Source organism: Scyliorhinus torazame, chromosome 13 (genome assembly GCF_047496885.1).
Source record: "Scyliorhinus torazame isolate Kashiwa2021f chromosome 13, sScyTor2.1, whole genome shotgun sequence".
Taxonomy (NCBI): Eukaryota; Metazoa; Chordata; class Chondrichthyes; order Carcharhiniformes; family Scyliorhinidae; genus Scyliorhinus; species Scyliorhinus torazame.
The window spans coordinates 74,817,022-74,830,719 of record NC_092719.1 but is presented as its reverse complement, the minus strand read 5'-3'; the positions used below and the strand labels follow the sequence as shown (position 1 = coordinate 74,830,719).

The window sequence follows — 13,698 nt, the reverse complement described above, 5'->3', positions numbered from 1 at the left end:
CCGGGAAATCCCACCTGTAGCGGCGAGCCATTCAAACATCCATTGACTTTGGCAGGACCGGAAGATCCTGCCAGAGGGAGGGGTATCCAGAAAACTTGGCAAATGTCAACTTCAAGCTTTTCAAGACATGTGAAGCAGTAGCTTGTATTGTCAATGCAGAGGAGCTAAGAGAGCTTGATGACGGGGCATATTGAAAAAATACCGACAGCTAGACCTCAAGTGAGCAATGTTATTGTTTTCAGTTGGGCTGAAGGGAGATTCCAAGGAACTTTTCTGAAATCACCAGTATAATTTTTGCAATGCTAAAAGCAGCTATTAAGAAGAAAAACTGGGCTGAAAGCAAAGGAAAAAACCTTCAGAGAGAGGTGCTGTTCAGGCAGTGGAAATTTGAGTGACTGAAATAAGTCAAACACCTTTCCTCTTTGATTTTGGGAACTGAGATCATTGCGTGCTGCTTTAATGTGAGATGGTGTGGAATATTACGTTTGACATGATGAATAATCAGGAATTTTCTGCTGCCCGCCAGACCTTTTTGGTTTATACCCAAAACAACGAGATGGAACTGTCCTCTGCTGTGGCCTTTACTTCATTGTCTCTGTTCAACATCTTGGTGACGCCACTCTTTCTGCTCTCCACGGTGATCAGATTCACAGTTAAAGCCCTGGTCAGGTATAGTAACCATTTATACTTTCGAATGCAGTGTTTGTTTTGGAACTGCAATAAATTTGTTCACCGCTGATGATCCAATGCCATTGTCATTTTGGAAGTTCAATGTCCTTCTTCCAGAACTGCTCAGATGACATAAGAATATTGAAGCTGACACTTATTTGTAGCTATTGTGTTTCAATATCTCAAATTGCTAGCTGCACGACTATTTTGTTGGTGCAGAGAATGTTGCATAGAAAGGTCAATGCTCTATATACAAGCTAACTCTCGTTACCATGGTCAGATGCCACCATTGGCGGCTGCGCCTTCAGCTGCCTTGGACCTCAGCTCTGGAATTTTCTCCATACATCATTTCTCCTCTATAGCTCTACCTTCTCCTTCATCTTAAAACTCATTTCGTTGGTCAAGCTGTTGGCTGGGGTCAAGCTTGATCTGCTGCTGTGCCTCTGCCAAATGTTGTTTGATAATGTTTCTGTGAAATTCTGCTGGCTCAAGCAGAAAACACTTAACCCCCTTTGATGTGGTCCAAAAGCTGTCAATCAAAGCTTGATGTTTAAGAATATTGGGGGATGCTGAGCACGTGAGACCTTGTGCTGTTGAATTAATTAATTGTGCATCTGAGAAGAGCACAGCTCATCTCATGGCAAGGCGGGCACATTGTAACCCAGCTCACCGTTACCTCATAGCGTTGAAGATCTGGGTGCCATGTTTAAAGAGCACGCAGACAGCCATTCACTCACTGCAGGTGAGAAGATCCAGCCAGGGCTCCTTTTCAAGACAATTTCTGCCCCGTACCCTTCCACAGACACACGCACCCTCTGACCCCCACTTCACCAAATACTCTGTCTCATCCCTTTTCCCCATACACTCTTCCACCCACATTTCCATGGACTCTTTCCTCCTCCTTCCCGGCCTTTCCCCAGACATTCTCTCCCACACCCTGTCCAACTATCGCCTGCCTCCCATGCCCAGCTTCTGTGACCGTCCCCCAAAATGACTGAGGTTCTGAACAGTCCGGTGAAAACAATATCTACTAACCTCAAAGTCACAGGAAAAGTGAAGCTCGGTAGGTGCTCGCCACTTATGTACAGTCGTAATACTGAATGTTCTAAAATATCGCTGATGGGGAAGTTTACTTTGGCGCGGTGGTCTTTAAATAGGCATGCATGAGATGCAATGCAGACAAAAGGACTTCCCGACATTCTTCGTCGGGAAACTCGGCCGGCCTTGAAAGTCAGGAGGGCAAAATTCCAAACTTTTTCCTTGCTGTTGGGAAACTGATTTTTTGCCTCCCGCCAAATTAGGTTCCCCAGCCCGCCCCACTGCTGGCTGAACCGGAAGATTCCACCAGGTGTGTTGTGGAGATAAGAAATTCAGTCAGGTAACACGAAGAAACACATGTTAATGATTTCTGTCTATATTTAGAGCTCTTCAAAATATTTTTGCAGTGTGAGAATTAATGTTCTGACATAGGCTTGTAAATTCAGGGTCGGGATTTTCAGGCCTCACCATGGTGCATCTCCAGCAAGCGGATGCGGCCAGTCATTTAAATTCCCGCTTACTTTGACGGGAGCGTAATATGAATGTGAGATGCCATAAAATCCTGGTGTCCAAGTGTCTGGCGAACCTGCCAACGTATGTTATACTGTAAGGACCCTTCTTGTTGATTCCCTTGCTTCCCATTTCTTTTACTTTGTCATTATCATTTTTGATCCATGGATATTTAATGAACATATATCTTAAGTTACAGAATAGTACATTGTATTATGAAGATTTAGATTTTGAACAGGAGAACTCAGACTTTTTGACCAAAGACCTTATTCAGCCAAGAGGGGGGGGGGGGGGGGTTCTGAGAACCCAGAGAGAAAGGTCCTGGATGCTGAGGGAAGAAGCTGTGAGTTGGTCGCTCTCATTCTCCAAAAAAATGTTTCCTGCTTGCTGTTTCCGAATTTGCAGAGAAGTCTTGAGATCTAGATGAATCTAGAGTGAAAACCGTTACAGACTGAAAGCAAGGAATACCTAACTAGACTAAAGGGGCGGGATTCTCCAAAAATGGGGCTATGTTCCTGAAGAAAGTCCAGAGTGAAATGCCCATGTTTTGACGCTGGAGTGGGGATATTTTCCTGAAGAAAGTCCAGAATGATTCTCCTACCTGAAGGGGGCTAGCAGGGCTCCGGAGTACTCCTCGCAGCTCTGGCTGCTGATACAGGGCCCTGCACTTCCAGTCGGGGGTCTGCGCATGCATGCCCCTTGCGACAAGGCGGACTCACGCCGCGGACCGGCCCTGAAAATATAGGTCCCCCCGAGATCGGGCGTGCCCGCAGATCAGTGGCCCCCAATCGCTAGCCTGGTCGTCCCTAAAGGCCCCCCCCCCCCCCACAATGAAGGATCCCCTGCCCCCCACCAGGGTGGCCGCGGACTGACTCCGCAGCCACCACTGGCCGTTCCCGATAGGCAAAACGTGGTTGGAACCACGCCGTCGGAAACTCGGCCAGTTTTCGTCGGTGAATCGTGGGAGCGTCGCCGCACCGGTTTTCGGCATCAACGCCCATTCTCCGCGCCCGCGGCTTATCGCAATTTTGGCGCGGAGGCTCGGAGAATCCCGCCCAAGAAATCTAACTCGAAGATGTCCATCTGAAACAGATTTTTTGTATTCTTCTTCTTTACCCTCTGTATTTGTCTGTCTTATGTGTGTGTGTGCTCGGGTGAGTTAAAGAAGAGGGTTAGGAATTAGATAATAGCTAACCAGTTGTATTTTCATCTATTTAATTGCAATTATTGTTAATAATAATAAATAATTGTGTTTAAATTTACAAACCTGGTGACTGTAGTTACTTGGCTGCCAAAGACTGGATGCTGGATTCTGTTTCAGCGGCTAAGTGCCAGTGCCAGCGGAGCATATGTGGTCTTTTATGACCAAAAAATCGGCGTGAAACCCTCACCGATTCCGGGACCGGTGAGGGGCTAGCACCGGTGCCGGGTGAAACTCCTGCCTCCCACGAAGAAAATGGCCTGAGAATGGCCGGGTCCCGCGCTGCACATACATATGGCTGACGACCTGCAGCGGTCGCGCCATACAACATAGCGGCAGCCTTGTGCGGACCCGACCCACCATCCGCAACCCCAAAGCCCACCTCCTGGCCACCCCCTGGCCAACCACCACTGGTCTCCCCAGCCCTCCCGGCCAGCCGTGTGGTGGCGCTGGACACAACCCGTAGCCGCCATGCAGGGTTCCCGCACGGCTAAGACCAAAAGTGTCCCACCACGCCGTCAGGAACTCGGCCCATCTTGGGCGGAGCGTCACAGGAGGGTCGTGGGGTCATGGGGCCACGGCGTTGGCGCGCGATGCGATGACGCCATTTTGAAGTGGGTGGAGCATGGCCGACCGACGTCAATCTGGCGCTGGCCCTGATTTGGATGTTGGAATCCATTTCCGCCTAATCGCCGAACATGATTTCGACATCGGGCAACAGAGAATCCCGCCCATGGTATTTCTAAAAATGAATAGTTAATTTCAATTGTGATGTGACTCCGGGACAAGTGGAATGGGAATTGCTTGCGCACTAGCCCAGGGTATTGTAACAATACTCAGAGATTTTCAAAATGTAAGTCCTTACTTCTAACTTTGTTTTGATTTAATCTTTGCTTCAAGTAGGATAGCTGTCATCTCAGACACATCACAGGCCTAGATTCTGCACTGCTGTAGGAGTTGTGATATATGTAACTGAATGTGTAGGTGAGCCAGATTACAGTTTATTTTTTTCTGACAGGACACAACTGACTCATTGACTAAGAGGTACTGTATCATTTGTGCATCTGTGATCAGAGAAGACTGCAATGCGTAATGGAACACATTGCAACTTAATTACTACCACACTAAGCGGGCCAGATCTTCCAATCTCCTGATCATCAGAGACCAAACATATGACTGAAGATGTATACCTGGGCCCTGTGGAAGTCCTGACGCACAGATCTGTGTGGAAATTGCCTGGGATGTTTCAGCTTCCAATAGGTAATTCCCCTGCTCCCTGCAACCCTCCACGAACGTTCAAATCGGAGATTTGAGACAGTTATGAGGTGTTTACCCAGGCAACATCAGACAGATGAAAACCTTCTTTAACATCTGGGTAATGCCACAATTGACCTCCTAATCACCACCCCCCCCCAACCCAAGTACACAGCCCAACCACCCAACTACACGCTAATCACCTGACTAGCCCTCCAACCACTTGACTACTCACCGTGATCAGACTAAACCCTGAATCCAACCATCCCGCCAACCTAACCTTACTACTCCATGGCCCAACTACCCTACTCCCCTGCCTCCCGAGCCATCTACCCTACTGCCCAACCCATCTGCCCTACACCCCCAACCTGACTATCCAAGCACCCCCCTGACATGAATACTCAAACCTCCCGACCTGACTACATCCCTGGCTCAACACTCACATCAAACCAACTGACTAATAATAACAATAATCTTCATTTGTGTCACAAGTAGGCTTACATTAACATTGCAATGAAGTTACTGTGAAAACCCCCTAGTCGCCATACTCCGGCGCCTGTTCGGGTACACTGAGAGAGAATTCCGAATGTCCAATTCACCTAACAAACATGTTTTTCGGGACTTGTGGGATGAAACCGGAGCGGCTGAAGGAAACCCACGCAGACACGGGAGAACGTGCAGACTTCGCACAGGCAATGACCCAAACTGGGAATCAAACCTGGGTCCCTGGCGCTGTGAAGCAACAGTGCCAGCCACTGTGCTACCGTGCCGTCCGACTACCACCCAACTACCCTCCCCACCTGACTAGACTAGCATCCCGAACTGATCCAGCGGCCAACTTGACTACCCACTCACCGCCCTACGAACCTACCCACTTACCCACCTCACACATTTACCCAGCTCGGCTACCTACCCCTTAACCGCCTACCCACTTACCCACATTCTCATTTACTCAATCACGCATTCATGCATCCGTTCACTCGCATTTAAACCGGATATTTAATCTTACCGTACATCAGTTAATGCTGTAAAAAAGTTGACGTGTCCTAACTTTACTCCACGGCGGCCGAGTTCCCCAAGGAATGCGGCACATTTCTGCAGAAGCCAGGCTCGAAAGACTCCAGTAGAAATGCGCAGGAGCATTGAGTCAGGGAATTTAATGAGCGCAGTGCAATCCAACGATCATTGCCACTGCTGAGAAGATCCTGGTCATTGGATACCGGGCAGTGCACTTTGCACCATTGATTCTGAACTTGGTTCTTTGAGCTCAGGAACTGTTCAATTTCTTCACAAGCCAGATGATTCCACCCATGCTGCCACAAAACCCACTGTGGGGGTGCGCTGCGGGCGGGAATCTTGAAACCCGGCAACTGGAGAATTTCAACCTAGATGGTATAATTCAAGTTTTCTTCAGCTTAGATGTCCTGATATCCAATTTAATGAACAGAAAAATAGAGTCTTAAGAACAGGAGTAGGCCATCTGGCCCCTCGAGCCTGCTCCGCCATTCAATGAGATTGTGGCTGATCTTTTTTGTGGACTCAGCTCCACTTACCCGCCCGTTCACCATAACCCCTAATTCCTTTACTGTTCAAAAATCTACCTATCTCCCCGAACAGGCGTCCCAAAACAGGCACAGGAATGTGGCGACTAGGGGCTTTTCATAGTAACTTCATTGAAGCCTACTTGTGACAATAAGCAATTATTATTATTATTATCTTTGTCTTAAAAACATTCAACGAGATAGCTTCAACTACTTCACTGGGCAGGGAATTCCACAGATTCACAACCCTTTGGGTGAAGAAGTTCCTCCTCAACACAGTCCTAAATTTACTCCCCCTTATTTTGAGGCTCTGTCCCTAGTTCTAGTTTTACCCTCCAGTGGAAACAACCTCCCTGCTTCTATCCTATCTATTCTCTTCATAATTTTATATGTTTCTATAAGATCCCCCCTCATTCTTCTAAATTCCAATGAGCATGGTCCCAGACTACTCAATCTCTCCTCGTAAGCAAATCCTCTTAACCCCAGAATCAACCTAGTGTATCCCCTCTGCATTCCCTCCAGTGCCAGTACATCCTTCCTCAAGTAAGAAGATCAAAACTGGACACAGTACTCCAGGTGTGACCTCACTAGCACCTTATACAGCTGCAACATAACCTCTCTGCATTTAAACTCCATCCCTCTAGCAATGAAGGACAACATTCCATTTGCCTGGCTAATTACTTGCTGCACCTGCAAACCAATGTTTTGCGATTCATGCACAAGGACACCCAGGTCCCTCTGCACAGCAGCATGCTGCAATTTTTTACCATTTAAATAATAGTCCATTCTGCTGTTATTCCTGCCAAAATGGATGACCTCACATTTACCAACATTGTACTCCATCTGCCAGAGTCTTGCCCACTCACTTAAACTATCTGTATCCTTCTGCAGACTTTGCTCTACCACTCATCTTAGTGGCATCTGCAAACTTTGACACATTACGCTTTTAGTTTTCTCAAAGGCCTCCCAGTTAAATGTCAGCCTGAACAATATTGAGCCTGGTGACAGCGGGCTGAGAAAGCAAAGAGCATTCAGCTGAAATGATATTAGAGACATTTTATACAGATCATTATCAGCACTGTGTGAGAGAACAAAAAATAAATTTATCACATCTTGTTTCAAACACTGAATTTATTTATCTAATTGACTGTATTTCTTGGATTTTCTCCATTGTGTGAAGTTGGTGAGCTGCATTTTTGCTTATGTAGTTTCTGTAATTAAAAAAATTATCTTCTTAAATTTTCTCTATTCACTGCCCATATAATTGCTAAAAGTTGACCACTTGTTCTTGAAGGGTAGCTTTTTAATATATTCTGATGTTTTTATGTGACAGGAGACTATGTACATGAGGGTTTCAGGGGTCCATTCCTACGGTTGTCAGCTGGGTGATGTGCATTTTTTAAAACAAACTACTCAAACAGAAAATCAACAGGATTAACCGTGACCTCTAAAATCCAGCAACAAACGGTTAAATAAAATGGCTTACATTGCTATAATGCCTTTCACAGAATCCGGTCGTCTCAAAATGCTCAACAGCAGGACAACTACTTTGATGTAAAGGCACTGTTGTGGGAAATGCAGCACCCAATCTTTACACAGCAAGATCCCGTAAAGAACAATGCGATAAATGGACTGAATCTTCCAAGTAGCAAGGATTGCTGCTGTGCTCGAAGGTCCTCCCCAACCCGAAGCTGCTGTGCATTTATTTCGGGATCTTCTGATCCCAGCTGTCAAAGAAATGCATGGCACAGCATCCATTGAGGAACTGAATTGGACCAGAGCTAGGAAATGATAGGACATGGCCCCTTTTTGCAGCACTTGCTACCTGATGGTAAGTTTAAAGGCCTAAGGTGCGATTCTCTGGTCTTGTTGCTCTCTCGCTCAAGCGAAACGAGGCCGGTGAATAGTGGGAGAGGGAGAAAATGAGAACCGCGTAGGCACCAAACAGTTTGCGGTGCAACCGGCCCGCTCCGTAAGCGAAATCAGGATCCCGCCGTAGCGCGGTGAGAAACCAGTTATTACCACTTAAGTCCTATTTCCATACAGTTAACAGGAGCCATCCCTTATCCAACGGCCTCCAGTGATTCAGCGCCCTCCCCAGCCAGTAGTCATGCTGGCGCCAATTAGTACTCATTTTTTAAAATGTGAACCTGGCGGAAGAGCTTCTGTGGTGAGTCGAGGAGGTCACAGGCAAAGAGACTGGGGGGAGCTGGACCCTGCCGCCCCAGTGCTCGGCAGGGAGTGGGCACCGTCGGCTGGGGGCACCCTCTGCAGGGTTGGGCCACCATGGGAGGGGGTGGGTGAGGGGGACCGCTGGGGGGGGCATCTGCATGCGGCTCCACCATGCCAACCCCTGGATAGTGTGTACCTATCCAGGGGAAACCCAAACCCTGCCTGTGCCCCACCGACCACCCATAACCCCTAGAACTGCCAAAGCCTCTGGCCACGCGGCTGAAGGCTATTGTTTCACACAACCCAAGTGGATTGTGGGAAGTGGGGGGGGGGGGGGAATCAATGTAGGAATGGAGGGTCCCTGGGTGGGAGCCACTGCTGTTTGTCAGTCTAACACCCTTTCCCATTTCAGATATTGAAAGCTATGAATGGTATTTTGGACCCTGCAGAACAGGCTCTAGTGGTGCAGCTAGTAGGCTGGGTGGCCAGGCACCAGAAACGGCGGCAGCAGCAGTGTCTGCAGATGCTCGAGAGAATAGCCCACATGCAGGGACCTGCCCTACACCCTGAGGACCTGGCCACCCATCGGGCCAGAGAGGGACCCAGAGGGGGAGGCCCACGATGGCCCAGGGTGTTCAGGCGTCGCTGGTCCTTTGAACAAATGACGGACAGTGCATGCCGCAGGAGGCTCCTCCTCAACAAGGAGGCGGTGTGACACCTGTGCCATGTCCTTGCAGACTTGGCACCACGTGGAGGAGGAGGACACCCGCTCCCAGTGGCCGTCAAGGTCACTGCAGCTCTGAACTTTTATCTCGGGATCTTTCCAGGTCTCGAGCGGGAACATGTGTGGCATCTCACAGACCACAACCCTTAGGTTCATCCGGCAGGACATGGATGCCCTGTTTTCCTGGACAGAGAACTATATAACATGGACCAAGCCCAACAGGATGCCTGGGCAGCAGGTTTCTCTGCCATCGCCAGGATGGCCCAGATCCAGGCCTAGACTGCACGCAAGTCACCTTGCGCTCACCGGGCCATCTGGGAGCGCCCTGTGTTCACAGGAAGGGGTTACACTCCCTGAACATACAGCCCCATGTATTATCATCATATGAAGGTCATGCACGTGTGTGCACGCATCCCAGGGAGTGTACATGACAGCTACATCCTGGGCAGTCATATATCCCCGGCCTCCTCGAGGACCATCTCAGAATGGGCAGCTGGCTCTTGGGGGATAAGGACCTGGCTAATGACGCCAGTATGGAGGATGGATACCGAAGCGGAGACCTGGTACAAAGAGGCCCATGTGGCCACCTGGGCTGTCATTGAGCGGTGCATTGGACTCCTCAAGATGCGGATCCGATGCCTCGCCCGCTCTCCAGTACACCCCGCGGAGGGTCGCCCGCTTTGTGGTAGTCTGCTGTGTCCTCCACAATCTGGAGCAGAAGACGGGCGACGTGCTGGAGGTTGCGGATGAGGAACAGTGCCTACCTCTGAGGATGAGGAGGAGCACGACGAGGACGATGAGGAGGCGCCGGTCCAGCAGGGGCTGGATCGAGCCCACGGATGAACCAGAGGATCAGCTAGAGGCTGCAGGACAGACGGCAGTGGCGAGGGTCCGGCAAGCCCAGAGGGCCAGGAAGGCTCTCGTACTTGCTCGCTTCACTTAAAATGTGGCTGGTCCATCATCACTACCTTATCCACCAACACCCCCATTTCACACCCTCCCAGAGTCTGTGTTACATCACTCCAGGGTGCTGGGACTGCGTCAGCACTACCCGCGGGTCACTGTCTAGGGCCGGGGGGTGATGATAACCCGCAAAGAGCCGAGCGACGGTGCTCCTCATTCTATGCCACAGTCTGACCCCTGCCTGCCTGCTGAGTGCTCGCTCACACCCATCATCTACATGCGGTGTGCCCAGAGAGGCGTGGCATGCCTGGAGAGAGGGCCAAGGGTTCGGAGGTCGGCCTACATTGCAAAAGAAAGTTACAGAGGGGTCATACTGGTTGTGGTGAAGAGTTTTTAATGTGTCGCAGGTGTCCAACAATGGCCCACTCTCTCAATGGGGCCATCCCACTCTCCCCATCACCCCCTCACACCCCATCCCCCTATGTACCCCCACATACCCCCACCTCTCGCAGTGTCCTCAGTGATCCTCAACGTGCTTAGCTTTCTTTGCTCTACCACTACACCTAGGTGTGTCCCCAGGATGCACAACGGACGTGGAGGCAGCCAGCTGCTTACCACATCCTGTGGCCTTCAATGCCTCTGGTGGGCATCTTTTGGGGGCTCTGGGGCCCGAGGGCCCCGGCGCAATTGTCAGCGGCACATGCACAGCCGTACCACCCTGTCCCAGGTATTGACTTCGAGATGTGGCCTCATCAGGGGGCAAAGAAGTGGCAGATGGAATACAATGGGGAAAAGTGTGAGGTAAAGCACTTTGTAAGAAGAAATGGAAGCATAGACTATTTTCTAAATGGGGAAATGCTTAGGAAATCAGAAGCACAAAGTGACTTGGGAGTCTTAGGTCAGGATTCTCTTGAGGTTAACATGCAGGTTCCGTCGGCAGTTGGGAAGGCAAATGCAATGTTAGCATTCATGTCGAGAGGGCTAGAATACAAGAGCAGGGATGCACTTCTGAGGCTATATAAGGCTCTGGTCAGACCCCATTTAAGTATTGTGAGCACTTTTGGGCATGAATCTAAAGAAGAATGAACTGGCCTTGGAAAGGGTCCAGAGGAGGTTCACAAGAATGATCCCTGGAATGAAGAGCTTGTCGTATGAGGAATGGTTGAGGACTCTGGGTCTGTACTCGTTGGAGTTTAGAAAGATGAGGGGGGATCTTATTGAAACTTAGAGTATACTGCGAGGCCTGGATAGAGTGGATGTGGAGAGGATGTTTCTACTTGTAGGAAAAACTAGAACCAGAGGACACAATCTCAGACTAAAGGGACGATCCTTTAAAACAGAGATGAGGAGGAATTTCTTCAGCCAGAGGGTGGTGAATCTGTGGAACTCTTTGCCGCAGAAGTCTGTGGAGGCCAAATCACAGAGTGTCTTTAAGACAGTGATATATGGGTTCTTGATTAATAAGGGGATCAGGGGTTATGGGAAGAAGGCAGGAGAATGGGGAAGAGAAAAATATCAGCCATGATTGAATGGCGGAGGAGACTCGATTGTCCGAGTGGCCTAATTCTGCTCCAATGTCTTATTGTCTTACCAGACGGGTGGAACGTGGGGGAGCTGGTGGCATCCATCCCCACTCCATGGGATGGGTCCAGGTTGGCACCCAGGGCCCCGTCCTCCCCCTTGGTGCCCTGGGGTCACCTCGGGATGGAGGGGCAGCTTGTTCGAGCCTCGGCTGCCCCTGCATCATCTGGCTCTGCCATCCCTGGCGGCTCCCCGAGGTCCTCGGCGATGCTCCTCCGTGATCGAGACATGTTCTGCAGTGCCTCAGCAATGCCCACCTGCGACTGGGACAAGCTCCACTGCGCCTCGGCCATTCCTATCGAAGAGTGGTACGTGTCCTGCAGCACTTCATCAAGGTCAACCTGGTGCAGGGTTACATCCCCCAGCGAGTCGGACCTCACCCATGGCCATCACCGACTGTGCAACACCTTGTTTACCTTCACCCATTCTGCCGACATTGTACAGTAGGCTCTCCACTGCAATCGCCACTCTAGCAGTGTTGGAGTCAGTGCCACGCAATGCCAGCAACATTTCTAGCGCCAGTAGCCTCTGGGACTCCTTCAATCGGCTCTGGACCTGCAGGTGTCGCTGACATCTCCCTCTGAATGTCGCGGCCGCTCCCTAACGTCTCCATTAGCTCCAGGATAGCATGTTCCACAGACTTAGCATCTGGCTGGGACTCAGCTGGGACCTGGGATCCAGCAGACCTCCGACTGCTGTCTGACCTGGGGGATCCTGCCTCCAACTGACGTACATCAGCAACTGCGTGGTGCTCACCAAATTGTGCCTCAGGAGCCTGTCCACTAACATGTCCCACCGAGGTGTGCGTTTGCGCTGGTGGAGGGTGGGGATCACAGCTGTGAGGCTTTGATTGTGACAACCTCGTAGCTCTCCTCCGAGGTGGTCTCATGGGAGGCAGGGGAGGGGGCTGTGGTGTTCTTTGTGTTGCTAAATTCAGGATGGCTGGCATAGTGTTCACAAAGACCACAAAATAGCTTGAACTTAAACAAAGCTCTCAATTTATTAACACTACTAATTTGGATTCGATACTTATTCCTAAATAATACACAGTTAATAATTAACATATAAACTACACTCATCTACAACTAATCATTATACTGTTATAAACTATTATCTGTTCTTACTCACACTGACTTTACTTCAGTCTGTCTCTAGCTAACTCCTGCACTACTCTCTCCCCACAAGGCTTAGCATCAATGCCTTATATACTTGTAACTGTAGCTCCCTCTTGTGGCTATTCTAGATATTTCATTAACCCTTGCAGTTCTTAAATTTATGATAATACCACACGGGCCACCGCTAATGCAGAAGAATAGATATGTAGTCAGTGGGAGGGATGGGTCAGTTATGGCAATAACAACTGATGTATGACAGGTCCTCCAAGTGGGGCTCGATGGATCCTTACCTCCGCGACGTGCACCAACGTCCGCATTGGTGACCACTTTGTCCTCGGCCACCCCCGTAACCTCCAGGGCCTGTTCCTCGAAGGTCGTGAGGATTCTTATGGCCAACACCCCTCCGCCAGTCTGGGCCCTCTCCCGGCAATTGTGGGAGAGCCTCTCCTGCAGAGACACAGAGAGGGCATTGTTAGCCACATGCATGGTTCACAGTGGTGGGGTGGGTGGTGAAGGGTTGGGGGTGCTGAAGGGAGACAGGGTGTGAAGGGATGATTGGGGGCTGCATGGAATGTTGGGGGGGGTGGATGCTCGTGCGGGGGCAGAAAGGTCTCGAGGGTGGGGAGGTGGGGCATTGGTGTCAACTCACCCATGCTGCCCAGTGTAGGTCGTTGACCTTCTTGTGAAACTGGAGGCCAGTCCTCCTGGTCAAGCTTCCCGAGATGACAGCCACTCTCACTTCCACCCAGGCGACACAGGCTACCCTGTGGCTCACCCACCAGAACCCACGGTGGAACAGGATATCCCTCCAGGCCTCCACCGCATCTAGGAGCCTCCCCAGGTCCGCGTCTCCAAACCTTGGGGCCGGGAGTCTCAGCGCCATGACTGCAAGCTGAATGGGGTTGGCTGTGCAAGTGAAAGGGTAGATAGGTGAGGGGGGAGGTGGATATGTGGGTAAGTAGCTAGGTGGGTAAGCTGGGTAAAGTGAGT

General features: G+C 50.2%; 1 protein-coding gene across 3 annotated transcripts in view; it reads left to right on the top strand.

Moving 5' to 3' along the window:
* Positions 1-13,698, top strand: part of LOC140388118 (ATP-binding cassette sub-family C member 9-like) — a 299,102-nt gene that overhangs the window by 119,977 nt on the left and 165,427 nt on the right. For all 3 annotated transcript variants that reach the window (XM_072471781.1, XM_072471779.1, XM_072471780.1), the window contains exon 13: positions 527-669. In XM_072471781.1, coding sequence (XP_072327882.1) covers positions 527-669 — 143 coding nt within the window. The remainder of the gene's footprint in view (positions 1-526; positions 670-13,698) is intronic.